The 13,804-nt window shown below is 34.0% G+C and overlaps 1 protein-coding gene across 1 annotated transcript; it reads right to left on the bottom strand.

The window, feature by feature from the left end:
- Positions 1–3,476: 3,476 nt before the first annotated feature.
- Positions 3,477–13,362, bottom strand: LOC130653959 (copper-transporting ATPase 1-like). The gene is made up of 18 exons (XM_057456455.1): positions 12,554–13,362; positions 11,925–12,134; positions 10,580–10,743; positions 10,263–10,498; positions 9,631–9,793; positions 9,259–9,369; positions 8,938–9,155; positions 8,728–8,776; positions 8,273–8,506; positions 7,839–7,973; positions 7,344–7,532; positions 7,077–7,250; positions 6,819–7,002; positions 6,286–6,441; positions 5,965–6,107; positions 5,458–5,661; positions 4,925–5,145; positions 3,477–4,411 (listed from the first exon to the last, which is right to left on the bottom strand). The coding sequence occupies exons 1-18, from the start codon at positions 13,218–13,220 to the stop codon at positions 4,243–4,245; spliced, it is 3,627 nt and encodes a 1,208-aa protein (XP_057312438.1). The 5' UTR covers positions 13,221–13,362; the 3' UTR covers positions 3,477–4,242.
- Positions 13,363–13,804: the final 442 nt, after the last annotated feature.

Genomic DNA, 13,804 nt, shown 5'->3' with positions numbered 1-13,804 from the left:
TATGGATGGATGATAGTACGTTGGCGTGAAGTCAGCGTTATAAAGTAAATATCCATCAAGTTTTCTTGCCTCTTATCCTTCTATCGATTTGCCCGGCTATAAAATTATTTGAATACTGGTTATACTTATCAGCAAATCTCAACAACCATAACATTTCGATACATTGCTCGACTCTTCAATAAAATAATATTTGTAAGGGCTCATATCAGAATGCCATTGCTGATCCATAGGCAATAAAACTGAAGTTTGGCGGAGTATACAGAGTGGCTGTTATTGGTTGCATTGGAGTAATTAAGTTGTGTGTTAATAAGAGCGGGTTGCGATACCAGTATAGTCGATTGACAAGAAAAATGATCTGCAATGGATCTTCAAAATCAGGACGGTAGGGGGTTACTACGTTTTGAAGTCCTAAAACATTCTCCACAACTGATGTCGTACACTTTTCTTTTTTTCGCTTTTTGCTGCTTTCGAAACTTTCTCGTGGTATTGATTGCTTCTGTCATGGATGCTTTACCTTGCATTATTTTTCTATGTGCTTCTACTAATTATTCGAAACAATTACCAATGTTGATACTGACAGCCAGAGCATGTTGAGAGATCTTGTACCAATTAAAGATACGGTAATTTTTATTTTTTCCTTTTGGTTAAATGATGTGGTGTATATCATACAAGCTCTTAATGGTCAAAAATTATAATTTCATAATCAATATTCATAAAACAAAAACAAAAACAAATAAGATAATTCTTTTTAAGTAAAACCCTCTTTTTTCTGCAATAATCTGTGTTAATCACGCGTAAGAACATCTCCGTATATTGACCCCTTTACATTTTTACGAAGGCTGGGTCGAGTTTGAATTATGACATTTAACAGTTTAAAAAGCTGTTTGGTGTTAGGGATTAGATGTAATCACATGAAGAAGTATTTACTTTTAATACTTTAATATGCCAAACTGTGCTGCCATCGGCTTTACAATTCGAAGGAGCGATAATAAAAAAGACAGAAAAAGATAAAAGGAGAAAAAAATAAGGAGGTAGATAAAGAAAAGCTAACGACGAAAGACGAAGATAATAATAAAAGAAAAATTCGGGTAGTATTTTATCAGATTCCCAGTGTGAAAAAAAATAAAGAGCTTCGAAAAAAATGTCGGCTTCAGTCTTACATTGTTTTCCTAAAAAGAAAAACCTTGAAAACCCCCGTCTTGATTTCCTAGCACACGTTCTCATTTGATTTATCTAAATAAAATAAAACAACCACCGTTGTGTTTTTTGTGATATTGTTTTGGCAGTAGCAAATGGTGTCATGATTTTCATCATCGTTAGAACTTGAATCGCTTCAAATTGGTTCCATACACAACTAACACTGTATTTTCAAAGAAGTAATTTGTTACAGATATGAAATGAAATATAGCTAGAAAAAAAGTAGATTCATCTAGCAAACCGGTGTAGCCTGTGTTGTGAATCTTTCACGGGATGCATGTTTTTAACTGTGAAACGTCATACTTGAGTTAGAACCCAACTTTCTTTTTCCGACGCGCTTTTTCAAAAACGGAGCATTTTCAAAAAGTTTGTGTCAACATTACAGGCATGTCCAAAACTCTAAGTTTAACGAATTAGTTTTTCTGTTTTTATAAATACAAACACGTGAAATTATAAAATAAAATGAAAAATCCCTTTAACTGTCCGCATTTTAGGCTCAGTAGATGCAGCTTTTGTTATTGCAAATCATAGTCATAAGAAAGAGAGATAGTCTGGGTACCGCCGTGATTGAGCTCCGCTCCGGTACCTGACTCGCGTTCAAAAATTTGCTAGTGCCCAGTCTACTTTTAGGGGGACCGAAAAATCAAAAACAGACGGGAAGCTTTGTATGCGCTAGGTACTTTGCTGAACTTCCCATGTCCCATTGAATGTCCCATTAGATAGCTTGTTCTAGCCACATTCCTCCAATCTTAGACCAAGGCAGCAAAAGTACATTAGCTACTAAATATATCTACAGACAGTACTTCCCTTCCCACTTACGACCAATGTTTTATAGTAAGTAAATAAATAAGTAAAGTAAGTAAATATGTTTTTTGTCAATTGTATGTTAAAAAAGTTACAAAGATTAATTAAAATGTGGGAATGTGGGAATATGACATTGTGGGAACATCACAAAAGAAGCGGTGTAGTAGACATTGCCACCTTGTAGTTCAGGAAATCAACTTTTTTAACCCTGTTGGTGAGCATACCCCAGCGTGTATTAATTGAAATTATTTCTATATTGACATCTATATTTTTTATCAAAGCGTTTTAAATTCTGACAAGCAGTTCTTGTGCAATCGTCAACACGTATATACTGAAAATTTTATATATAATTTCCCTTTCCCTTGCTTGACCCGATGCCGGATACCATTCTTGCTTCTTCTTTTGCTCAACGGTTTCTAATAAATGCATCAGGTTCTAAAAAAATATATGTTACTGGTCCATGGGATATTGCTACACCTTTTATTACTGTTATGAAAACTTATTCTATAAAATAAAATTGCTGAGTGATTGTTTTAGCTGGACAGTGTAACAACGGGCTCTTTCCAGTATTTTTATTTAAACGGAAGTTAGGATAGTTTTTTTAAAACAGGGCATAATGACTAAGGCTATTAAACTTATATGGTTGTACGGCATTGTTTATCTGTACTAAGCGCTCATCCTGGATTAAAAGTCATTCTCCTGTGACTGTGCGCAAATAGAGCATTTAAACTGTAAACATTATATTGTCCAATATGCAAAATGCTTCACGGTTTATTGGAAGGCTTTTCTTCACTTGAACATTAATGGCTGTGATGGGAAATCATCAAAAAACTGTTTTGTAACCTAATTCTTTCCTACTCATTCTCTGTCATCCACACACCGTAAGGCACAAGAAGGTGGGAATATTCTTGCGAAAGTCTATAATTTCCTTCGCCATATATTGCTTTCGCAGCATTCGTATACATGCCAAGATGCCGCTGTTTCAGTATTTTTAAGGCTTCAACGAGGGAGACATTTTTATGCGCAACTTTCTCACCCGCGTCAATTTCAGCTGCGTCCAATCGATGCAGTTTTGAAAGTAATCCCCCTGAAATGATATTTTTCACGGTTGAATTTTGTCATTTTGCTTTTCATTTTCTCGGCTTTAACCTTTTTGGCTGCTGTGAAAACACGTACCTACGTGGCTTTTCTCCTCTCCCTGGGTGCGTGGGCCTTTAGAACTTTAAACGGACTGAAAAAAATCACTCTAAATTAACGTATCCCCTTGCTCCTAGTTCCTTGTGTGTGGGATTTAAAAAAAAAGAGGTAAAATTGTCCCATTTCTTGAGAGTCTTTGAAGTTAATTTGTTTTTAGGACCAACCTGAAGTTTCCTGCTAACGTCCTGCGATCAACGCAAAAATAATTTTTTACGCAATATAGGTAAAAAAATAACTTTGTAATAGAAAAGGACGAGTCAAAAAATAAAAATAGAAAATTACAAAAAAAAACATTCTTCATTTTTTTCCAAATTAAGTGATTACCTTTGAATATAATATACAAAATTTACATATATTAAACATTTTCAAATTATAAATTTTCTAAAAAAACCCAACCCTGAAAGACCTTGCAAAAGTAGTCTACAGGGCTCGCGACCGAATAATTCACATTACACATTTAAATATGTTTGCGTTTTGATAGCAGATTAGAAATGTCAAAACAATCACAGTCCAACAATAAAGTCCAGGGCCGTTAAGCAGACAGAATTACTGACCGATATCTCGCTTTCATACGTCCAATATGACTTAGTCTGTTATATGGACAAGCGGCCTGTCTCAATGACAAGATGATGAAAAGAAAGTTTCTCATACAAATACAGCCTCTTGTTGGCAATAATTTTAATGTAAAATGTAATAAACTCTATTGGTTAATATTTTTTGCTCACGATAAAAAAAAAAAAATTGCGGATAAAATACCAGAATAAAAAGACCGAAGACTAGGGATCGGTTGAATCAAAATCTGCAGAATAATTTTTGTGAACTTCGGTGCATCCAATATGTTATGAGTTGCAAAAAAAACTATTCACATAAAGCGTATTTGCGACCGATAGTACTCGATCCCTTTTTTTTTCATGAAAAAAAAAATGCGATTTTAATTTAGTTGGTTAGCAATCTTTGAGACCAGAAGCTCACCATTGTATAAATATATATAAATAGCGAGGCACACATGCATTAATTTAAAAATATGATATTTTCTAAAGTTCTCTAAAATTCATCCATGTCATTTAAAAGACCCTCTTCACTGTCAGACCACGTCCGTCTAGGTTTCTTTCTCAGTTTGCCTTGCAGTTTGTCAAGAATTGAATTATATTTTTTTGTTTTACGCTGTTCAGGTTTAAGCTCACCATCTTCAGTATATGAAGGCTTCTTGTACCTAAATACAATTAAATTTAGTAGAAAAAAATTACAATTCGTTTAAATAAACAAATACAGACAGATATACATTCACTACTTGTATTGATATTATAAAGAGACACACTTTATTTTAATAATCCAGTCATTTTAGCTTAAGTATCCCTCTACCCCGAAACAAATATAAACTTCAATTTAGCATATGCTCTATAATGTAAAAACATCGAAGAAAAACTCTGGTAACAAGTTTACATCTTGCTTTACTGGTCACATGCGATTATCAAATATGAGTGTAAACAATGAAACCATAAAATTTTTTAGACAATCATGAAAACCTTATATTTTCTTAGAATATTACATAAAAAAAATCCCTATTAATAAGTCTTAGGAAAAATGACTTGACTAGTTTAGCCTTATAAAGAAAATTTTAACTAAAAAAGGTCACGAACATTTTTCAATACAAAGTATTTAGAAACGAAAAACTTGCACACAGAAACAAAAACAGGGAAATACACTTAGTGAGAAACAAACTTACGTTTTTAGAAATAGCGAGGAGCAAACAACAGAAACAGACGACATTGCCATCGCCAAAGCAGCCATCCATGGTTGTAATACGAAATGAATTGGTAGGAATATCCCAGCCGCAACTGGGATTCCGATTAAGTTATAAACAAGAGCAAATATAAAGTTGATTTTTATTCTATTGACAGTTTTTCGTGAAAGATCAATAGCTGCTACAACGTCCATCAGATCATTCTAAAAAAAATAATTTTTTTTACGATGAATGTATACAAAATAATTGTATTTTAGCGGAAATTTATTTTTACGAATTGACTAGATTTCAATTTTTCGTGGCAATCCATTTGCAAAGATTACTTTTGCGATCTGATAGCATAAGTTGAATTTTTAGTTTTGGCGGATTAAAATCTCTATAATTTTTTATCGGACATTATATTTTACGAAATGGACGAAAAAAGTCAAATTTTCCGAAAAAAATCATCTCGCGAAAATTCATTCCTTTAGGTAGCAAAGATTTACAGGAACAATTAAAAAATACGTATTTCTCACTTTAATAAGAACAACACTAGCTGCTTCAACTGCAACATCTGTTCCTGTTCCTATCGCTATTCCGACATCTGCTTGCGCCAGCGCAGGCGAGTCGTTGATCCCATCACCCACCATCGCGACAGTACAACCACGCTTCTGTAGCATTCTAATCTTATCAACTTTGTGAGATGGTAGAACCCCAGCATAAATTTTGTCAATATTTACCTAAAGAATAATACTGTTATTTATAACAGATGGTTGTACTACTTCACAAGTTGCATAACCTAAAAGCATGCTATTAACCTCAACCTTTCGTCGATATTATCGGGTTGAAACGTAACACTCTCGAACAATCAGCTAGCCTGCTAGATGATGTTTAAAAAATATTTTGGTGCTAATGACGATTGGTGTTCCTCGCTCGGATACTGGGTTGTAGAGGGAGAGAAAAAGACTAGTAAAAATGAACACCAACAAGTATAAAAAAGCAGGAGGGTCATCAGTTTTCTTACGAAACTGAGTATAACTTACCTGTCTTGCGATGACTTCAGCAGTCTTTTGGTTATCGCCTGTCAGAAGAATAACAGTAGTTCCCATCTTTCGTAAAATACCGACAGCCTTGCATGCATCATCTTTGACAGAGTCAGCAAACGCAACAAGGCCAGCCAACTTCCCTAAGCGTAGAAACATTGTTACAGAAATTTTTTTTCTGAGTTAGCATAGATGTTATAAATTCTGTACTCAAAGTTAGCTTTCGTTGGTAAAATAATAGTGAACCATGAATCTAATTTTTAATCGAATTAAGTTAGAACAACTATTTGTAAAAACATAGCAAGTAGTGAGTGATATTACCATTAACAGCTATAAGTACCGCAGTTCGTCCTTTTACTTCGTACGAATTCATAACAATTTCAACGTCCGATTCAACGTGTATACCATTCTTGTTCATAAAAGTCGGTGTACCAATCAGAACTTCATATGTAGTTGAAGCGTCTGACACGCGTCTACCTAAAGCGCAAGAGAGAAAGTGATGCAACATTGTGTTAACTAGCAGGGGTCACACTGGTGCAATATGCGCATTGTATCATTGCAAGGCAAGCAGATTTAATATTATTCACATGATTTCATGAATCAATTTATGAATTTCATAATTTTTTTTTTTACGTAGAACTTTTTGTTTGTTGTTTGAACGTTTTCTTTCAAATTGTTTTTATTTTTTTTATGTCAAGCTTTTATATAAATGCATGCAGGTCATTTTTCTAGTAAAAATTGAAAATATGCGAAAAAACTTCGCGAATAACGTATTTGCCTTGATGCGAACCTTTACAAAGCCCCTATGAAATATGTCTCACAACATAAAAACACAACATCATTTCATAATATACCTTCAATTGCAGCAAATTCGACTTCATCTAATCTGTATCCATCCGCTTGCACAGACACTGGTAATTCATCATGACCACTCTCGTTGAAATTATGCTCATCAATATTTCTCACGTTGCATTTGACCCCATGACCTGCATAGGCTTTGAAATTAAATGCCTCTCCCAAAGCATCTTTTCCAAGAATCTAAAAATACACAGCAAAAATGACGTAAAGCACTAAAATTAAAACGACACCAAGAAAATAGGTAGTCAACTTACATCTAACACGTACTGTTTTAGTGCAGCACCCAGTGGGTGCTCGCTGTTGGATTCGGCCGTCCCAATAATAGCTAGAAAAAACTTCCATTGCATTTGAATGAATAACTTCGATGCGATCACTTGTGGTTTGCCGTGAGTCAATGTACCAGTTTTATCAAACACAACTGTATTCACCTATATAATAGTAGCGAAAAAAAATAAAATCATACAGAATGGAAGAAGCAATGTCAACTAAATAAAGGTTTTTATATAGAAATTTGTAATTACCCTATGGGCTCGCTCCAACGGTTCTCCTCCTTTGATTAAAATACCATTCAATGCTCCAATACCTGTACCCACCATAACAGCAGTTGGTGTAGCAAGCCCAAGGGCACATGGACAAGCAATACACAAAACAGATATCGCGCAACGGAAAGCAAACTGGACGACGATTTCGGTATGGCCAGTAAGCGAAGACTGAAGTATAAGAAAAAATATAAATCTAATCATCATATTATTATAATCATCATAACTAATTTTCGTGGAAAGATTTGTCCATTTCGCGAAAATATTTCAAGATATATACTGGCAAAAATTACCTTCCGCGAAAAATCGAAATCTGCAAAAATTAATTTTAACTTTTTTTTGACTCTTAAAAAAATCCTTTCCGCGAGACGAGTTTTCTAAAGGTACATCGCTAAAAAATTGTGTCATAAGTTTTACAAACACACAAGTTTCAGCAAAACTGAGTAAATTAAAATAAAAAAAATAACATTTCCGGACCTGGTTGTGTTTTAGAACAACATCGTAATGTTTCTCGCCAACCACAACCCAAATCACCAACGTCAATGTTGCCAAAAGGACTATTCCAGGTACAAATACTCCAGCGATACGATCAGCAAATCGTTGAATAGGAGCCTACAGTGCAACAAAAATTTAACATAAAATATCTGTCGGAAAAGGTCTTGTGGGAAAATAGCTATCATAATATAAGGAAACAACTACATTTGTCTAGCACACAATTTCTGCATAACAGTCACTGAAAGGTGCCCAACAAAATTTCGTTAGGCCACTGAATTAGGTGTAATTTAATATCTTCCCATCTGTAAATATATACTCTTCAGGAAAATTATCCATCGGGCAAACCTTCCGTCACTTTTCCACGATGGTTTCCACGATTAGATTTATCTAGTAAACATCACGAAAAACATTCCTACCTTTGACGTCTGTGCGTCCTCCACTAATTTCACTATTTGTGACAAAGCACTGTCCTGTCCGACATTTGTCGCCTTAATTAACATCGCACCAGATTGATTGACAGAGCCTCCAATGACAGTGTCATCAATCTTTTTCGTGACAGGCATTGATTCACCCGTTATTAACGACTCATTTACTGTTGAAGAACCATACACCACACGGCCATCACAAGGGATTTTACCTCCTGGTTTTACCTAAATAACAAACGTCTTTTCTTAACACTTGCGGTGGGGCTGTCGCTTTCAACGTAGAAAGTCGCGTGCTTAAAAACTGGCAAATTAGCGCGAGGCTTGATATTTCAGAAGTTTGTCCAGTTGAACGGTTGCTGTGCTTGCAGGGCTTATGTAGTTAATAACGGCAGTACCAATAGAAACTTTACGGTTATCCTAGGTAGGGTACTACTGAAGAAACCTACCAATAAAATATCATCAGTCTGCACCAGTTCCACTTCAATAACTTCCTCTCTAAAAAAACCAGAAGAAGCTCCGTTAAACTCAATAAAAACTAAAGGACCCTGCTGTATAAAATTAGAGCTCGTAAGAGAAGACAAAAATTTCAACTTATATTTTTGTCCAGTACTTGCGCATTTCACAAAGACTACTTTTGGCATATTTTCCAGACTTACTTTTCAACATGGAAAGTTCTTTCTGTTACTGTTACCAGCACAGCTTCAGCAGGTTGAAGAGATAGTAATCTACTAAGAGCTTCGGATGTTTTTCTTTTAGCAATATGCTCGAGCCAACGTCCCAATGATACAAACGTGAACAGCATGGGTGGTGTCTCAAAAAATGTCTTCGGACTCGTCTTCGGTTTTTCAAATAAAGCAACAACCAAGACTGTTACCTAAATTGAAATGTAATTCAAAATAAAAGAAGCATATTAACAATACTGCTATGCTTTGAAAGTAACTTTTTCTTTCAAATAATATGCTATATGCAATACTCACTGAGTAGATATAAGAAACGCCAGTAGCTAATACAATCAGAACATCCATATTCGCACTTCCATGTTTCACCGATTTCCAAGCTGATACGTAAAAGTACGTTCCACCAAAAAGCTAAAAATATAATAATCTTATTCGTTATTATAACACGAGAGATTTTTTATCAGGTATAAAAGAACATTTATTTCTTGTCAAAAAATTGAACACATATTTGGGCTGTACTTTATAGCAAACACCACTGCACATTAGCTTCCCACATGTAACAAAGATAATAGTTTGAGTGGGCCTTAAACCTCTTACTTGCAGTATCAACTGTGACAACAACTTGATACTGTTATCCCAGCACATAACTCATTTGTTTTACCAAGATGTTACCTGCACGATTGAACATAGAACACACAGAATTGTATTCTCTAATGATAATCCTGCTACCAGAGTGACATCTTTCACATCATGTTTTATCAACACCATGTATGTCATTGTTATTATGAAGACTGGAACTCCAAAACAAAGAGAAAAGAGAAAGGATCGTTTCCAGCTAAGAGGAAATGGAGAAATAATTTTATTGCATGCCACAAGCCAACAACTTTAAATGTTGGAAACATTAGTGGCATTGATAAACATTGAACAATAACAATAAAAATAGCACTATATAAGTACTGTAACCAATGTGCATATTTTATATCGCTAGCCTTACAAATATTGAAGGATATACCCTGTCTATTATTTCCAGAAGGGGCAATGGCTTCAATTGGGAGTCCTAGGGTATTTAATGCTCATTTTGAGCTACACAGCAACTTCCAACGGCCCACACAGTGTGCCATCTCCCTAATTTCCCTCACATGGCTTAGGTTAACCTGTGGCTATGGTAACATTTACTCGCCCATATTGAATCGCCGCCAAGGGGAATCAAACCCCAATCTCCCGCACAAAATGCAAGAGTTATAATCACTCCATATTAAAACATATGTTCACTTAGTCAATTACATAAGTCATAAATTTCTTACTGTTTTATCTCATAAGCGTGACTCAACATTTCTTCTTTTTTTTTAACATTGTGCAATCTAGCTGTAAAACCAAGATCTTCGATGGCCCTTTTGATGTCTCTGGAGCCACATATAGTTACATCATGTATACACTTGACATAACCAAGACTCACATCCACATTTAGCACACCATTTTTCTTTTGCAGACTGCTTTCAATTAAGTAACAGGAACTTGGTCCAGAAGTCATTCCAAATACCTATGACAGATTTTTGGAAACAAAACAATACAACTTGATTTATCCATAAAAACAGAAAAGATTTTTAGAACGAAGTCTCACCTTAAATTCAACAAGCTTTTCTTTTATATTTTCAGTCTCAAGAAATTCTGCACCAAACCCAATATCTTTGATGTATTTTTCTATCTCATTGTGATTAATTAAGTCGGCATAATACAATATGTCTGCTTTCTGTGCCATCAATGAGATCATGATGCTATCGATACCTACAAAACATGTTTTTTATACTCAACAATCTATTTGTGTTCCTTCTGAATCAGCATGCAAAAATTAATAAGACATAAATAAAGGAGCAGAAGTAAGGCTTTTACACAAATTTAATATCGGGAAGAAAAGCTCTTTCTTTTGAATAAGAAATAATACTTTGAAATTGAAACCATGCTAGTCTTGAGGGTCACATGGTACAAACGTTTCTTAAAATAGAGCTGCTTGAGATAACAGAACTAAATATATATACAGTTGTGCAAATAGTGGTTTTGTTTGGGATATTACGGGCATTTAATTTATCTGTTTGGTGTAGTGATAACCACATAGTTACATGCAGGTCAATATTTATGTAAATAAATCAGTAACCAATCAAGCTTGAAAATAAGGGTGTGTGTCAGTGAGCTCAGGACCTAATTTTTACGCCCAAGATCTGATTTAAGACAGGATAACATCCGCACACACCAACAGTGTACGAAACTTGTTTTTAGATTTTTCACTGCTTGTACTTAATCTTAGATTAACAATGCTGATCTGTCCAAAATAACAAATCACTTATGTTTCACTAATTACTTAAGTTAACTTTGTCATCCTGCTGGTCAAAATTATTTTGTTTGTGTAGCAAACAGGTGTATAATTTAATTACAGTGGCACAATACAGGACCAAAATTCAGTTGGGTGAAGTAAAAGTTACCTATCATTTAAGGATAATGCTAAATGTTTCTTTATTTATTTTTAGCAAAAAAATCTCAAATTTCTTTAGAAAAGGTTGTAAAATGAAAATAAAAAAAATCTAGGACAAAGGGTAGAATCATCCTTATGGCAATATAACACTAGTGATAAGGCTGGGAAAAATTCCTTGAAAGTTGGACTGTCATTACAAACAGCTACCATCTTTGGCTGACAGCAGGTATGATAATATAGATACGCTAGTCGGTGGCCTGTGGATAAATACAGAGAGTCGTCCATCCCTTAACACAATGTTTTGTGTGTCTTGCTACTTGCAGTACCATTTTGCACAAAGACAGACAGCTAGTATTGTAGAGATATTCAATTTGCTAACAAGGTAAAGAATAAACTATATTGGAGCAACAAGTTTAGGAATTCAATGGTTTAGGCTATTTAAAAAAAAAGCGTAGAAAAAAAAGGCAATCAGAATAGTAAAAACAAATAAATTATTTACCTATTTTCTTTTTCATTTCCCTTTCAATTTTACCAACACATGAAGCACATGTCATTCCAGTTACATGGAAATACGACCGTGTTAGTTTTCCACTTTGAACTTTGCCATTCAGCAGATCATCTGTGGTTTTGTTTAGTGGCAACTTCACTTCCATATACTCACCCTGCTTTGTGAAAACTACAGGAGCATCTTTTGAGATATTTTGACTTCCTTTATTAAAAAACATACATTTAAGTAAGACTGCCTTTTTTCTACTTATTACCCGTGCAGTGAACAGAAAAAATATTTTGTGCATAAAAAATTTTTGTGGAATAACAATGTTAACATATGTCAAGTGCATTAATTTTAGCATAAGTTCAAAATTCCCTCACAAATTACAAAGAAAAGAAACAGTGTCTTCATTTTGCATGTAACTTTAGTACTAACATTCATGCACAAACAAAAATTAGTGAACAGAAAGGAAACAATTTTTTACAAGCAGAAACTTGTGCGAGTTTCTGTTTATGATTTTATTTATTTTATAAATTATAATGATTCTGACGGTACTCGCAAATAAATTATTTCCTCCCTTTAATTATTTCCTGATTTTTTTTGGAAAATTAAACATTTGCTCCTTAATCTTAACTCACCTTGTTCATTTTTACTAAATGATGCTTCAAAGCCCATATCTTCAATTTGCTCACACAATATTTTAACATTAGTATTTTTCCTAATAAATTTAATTTCAGCATTTTTACTTTCTAATGACACGTTTATACTTTTAACGCCATCTTGTTTCAACATCATTTCTGTGATGGTATTTACACAAGATTGGCAAGTCATGCCTTCTATATTAACAGTCGCTGATTCCACAGCTGAATCAAATGCATCAAATCCCATGTCACAGATGGCTTCAACCAATGAATCTTCCGTTTCTTGTGTATTATTATATTCAATTGCAGCAGTTTTATCATTCAATGATACAGATATATTTTTTACACCTGCTCTTTCACCAATCATGCTTTCAATGCTATCGACACATGATGTGCAAGTCATACCTTCTATGTGTATTGTAACAGACGTGAAATTATTATCCAACTTTTTTTCTGTGACATCAAATCCCATATCCTCTATGGCTGAACATAACTCCTTCACAGAAGTGTTTTCATTGTTGTATTCAATAACTGCTTGTTCGTCCTCAAGACTAACTTTAATGTTAACAACACCATCATGTTTTGACATTACACTTTCAATGCTGTTCACACAAGACATGCAAACCATGCCAGTGATTGATAATGTGACTGTCTTTTGCATCATTGTAAGCACAATACATCCATAAACTTTTTTTATAGTATTTTCCTTTCTAAATAAGAGTAATTAAATGCATATACTTGAAGAAACCACAACTGCAGAAAAAACTGGGCAAAGATCTTCATTAAAACCAGCACAAAAATAAAAAAAAGAGAACAAAAACAGTATTGTTTAATTAGTTGTTTTATTTGTATTATTGTTTTAATAATGATTATCCATATTTATTTATTTATTTTTTTTACGTAAGGAGCATTCGCAATCTTCACAATGTGTGGTATGTTTTAGTTACACAACTAACGGAGATGCACCATGGAAGGACTTGCATAAAACCTTGCTAATCCTACAAGATGTACATTATTATTAAAACTAATCTGGTTTATTCAAGTTCTTAAAGCTGATATAAAAAAGTAATATATACATGTATTTATTTAATATATTTGTTTAAATGGTAATCCATTTCTATATCAACACTTTTATGTAATCAGCTGATTACATAAGGTTAGAAAAACTTTTACAAACCACATAAATAAACTAAAAGAAATGAAAACAACAATCAACAAAAATAAAATCATATTTGATCAACACGTTTA

This window comes from Hydractinia symbiolongicarpus, chromosome 8, assembly GCF_029227915.1.
Source record: "Hydractinia symbiolongicarpus strain clone_291-10 chromosome 8, HSymV2.1, whole genome shotgun sequence".
Taxonomy (NCBI): domain Eukaryota; kingdom Metazoa; phylum Cnidaria; class Hydrozoa; order Anthoathecata; family Hydractiniidae; genus Hydractinia; species Hydractinia symbiolongicarpus.
Note: the sequence above shows the minus strand (reverse complement) of the source record. Positions and strands in the feature narration are given on the sequence as shown.

What these genes read in the sequence shown, in the direction of transcription:
- LOC130653959 (XM_057456455.1), bottom strand. Translation starts at nt 13,220, where the DNA reads ATGATGCAAAAGACAGTCACATTATCAATCACTGGCATGGTTTGCATG. An exon ending in AGACTGATGATATTTTATTG is followed by an intron (nt 8,507 to 8,727) that starts GTAGGTTTCTTC and finishes TTTGTTATTTAG; the next exon opens with GTAAAACCAGGAGGTAAAAT. An exon ending in TCCTCGCTATTTCTAAAAAC is followed by an intron (nt 4,412 to 4,924) that starts GTAAGTTTGTTT and finishes AATTGTATTTAG; the next exon opens with GTACAAGAAGCCTTCATATA.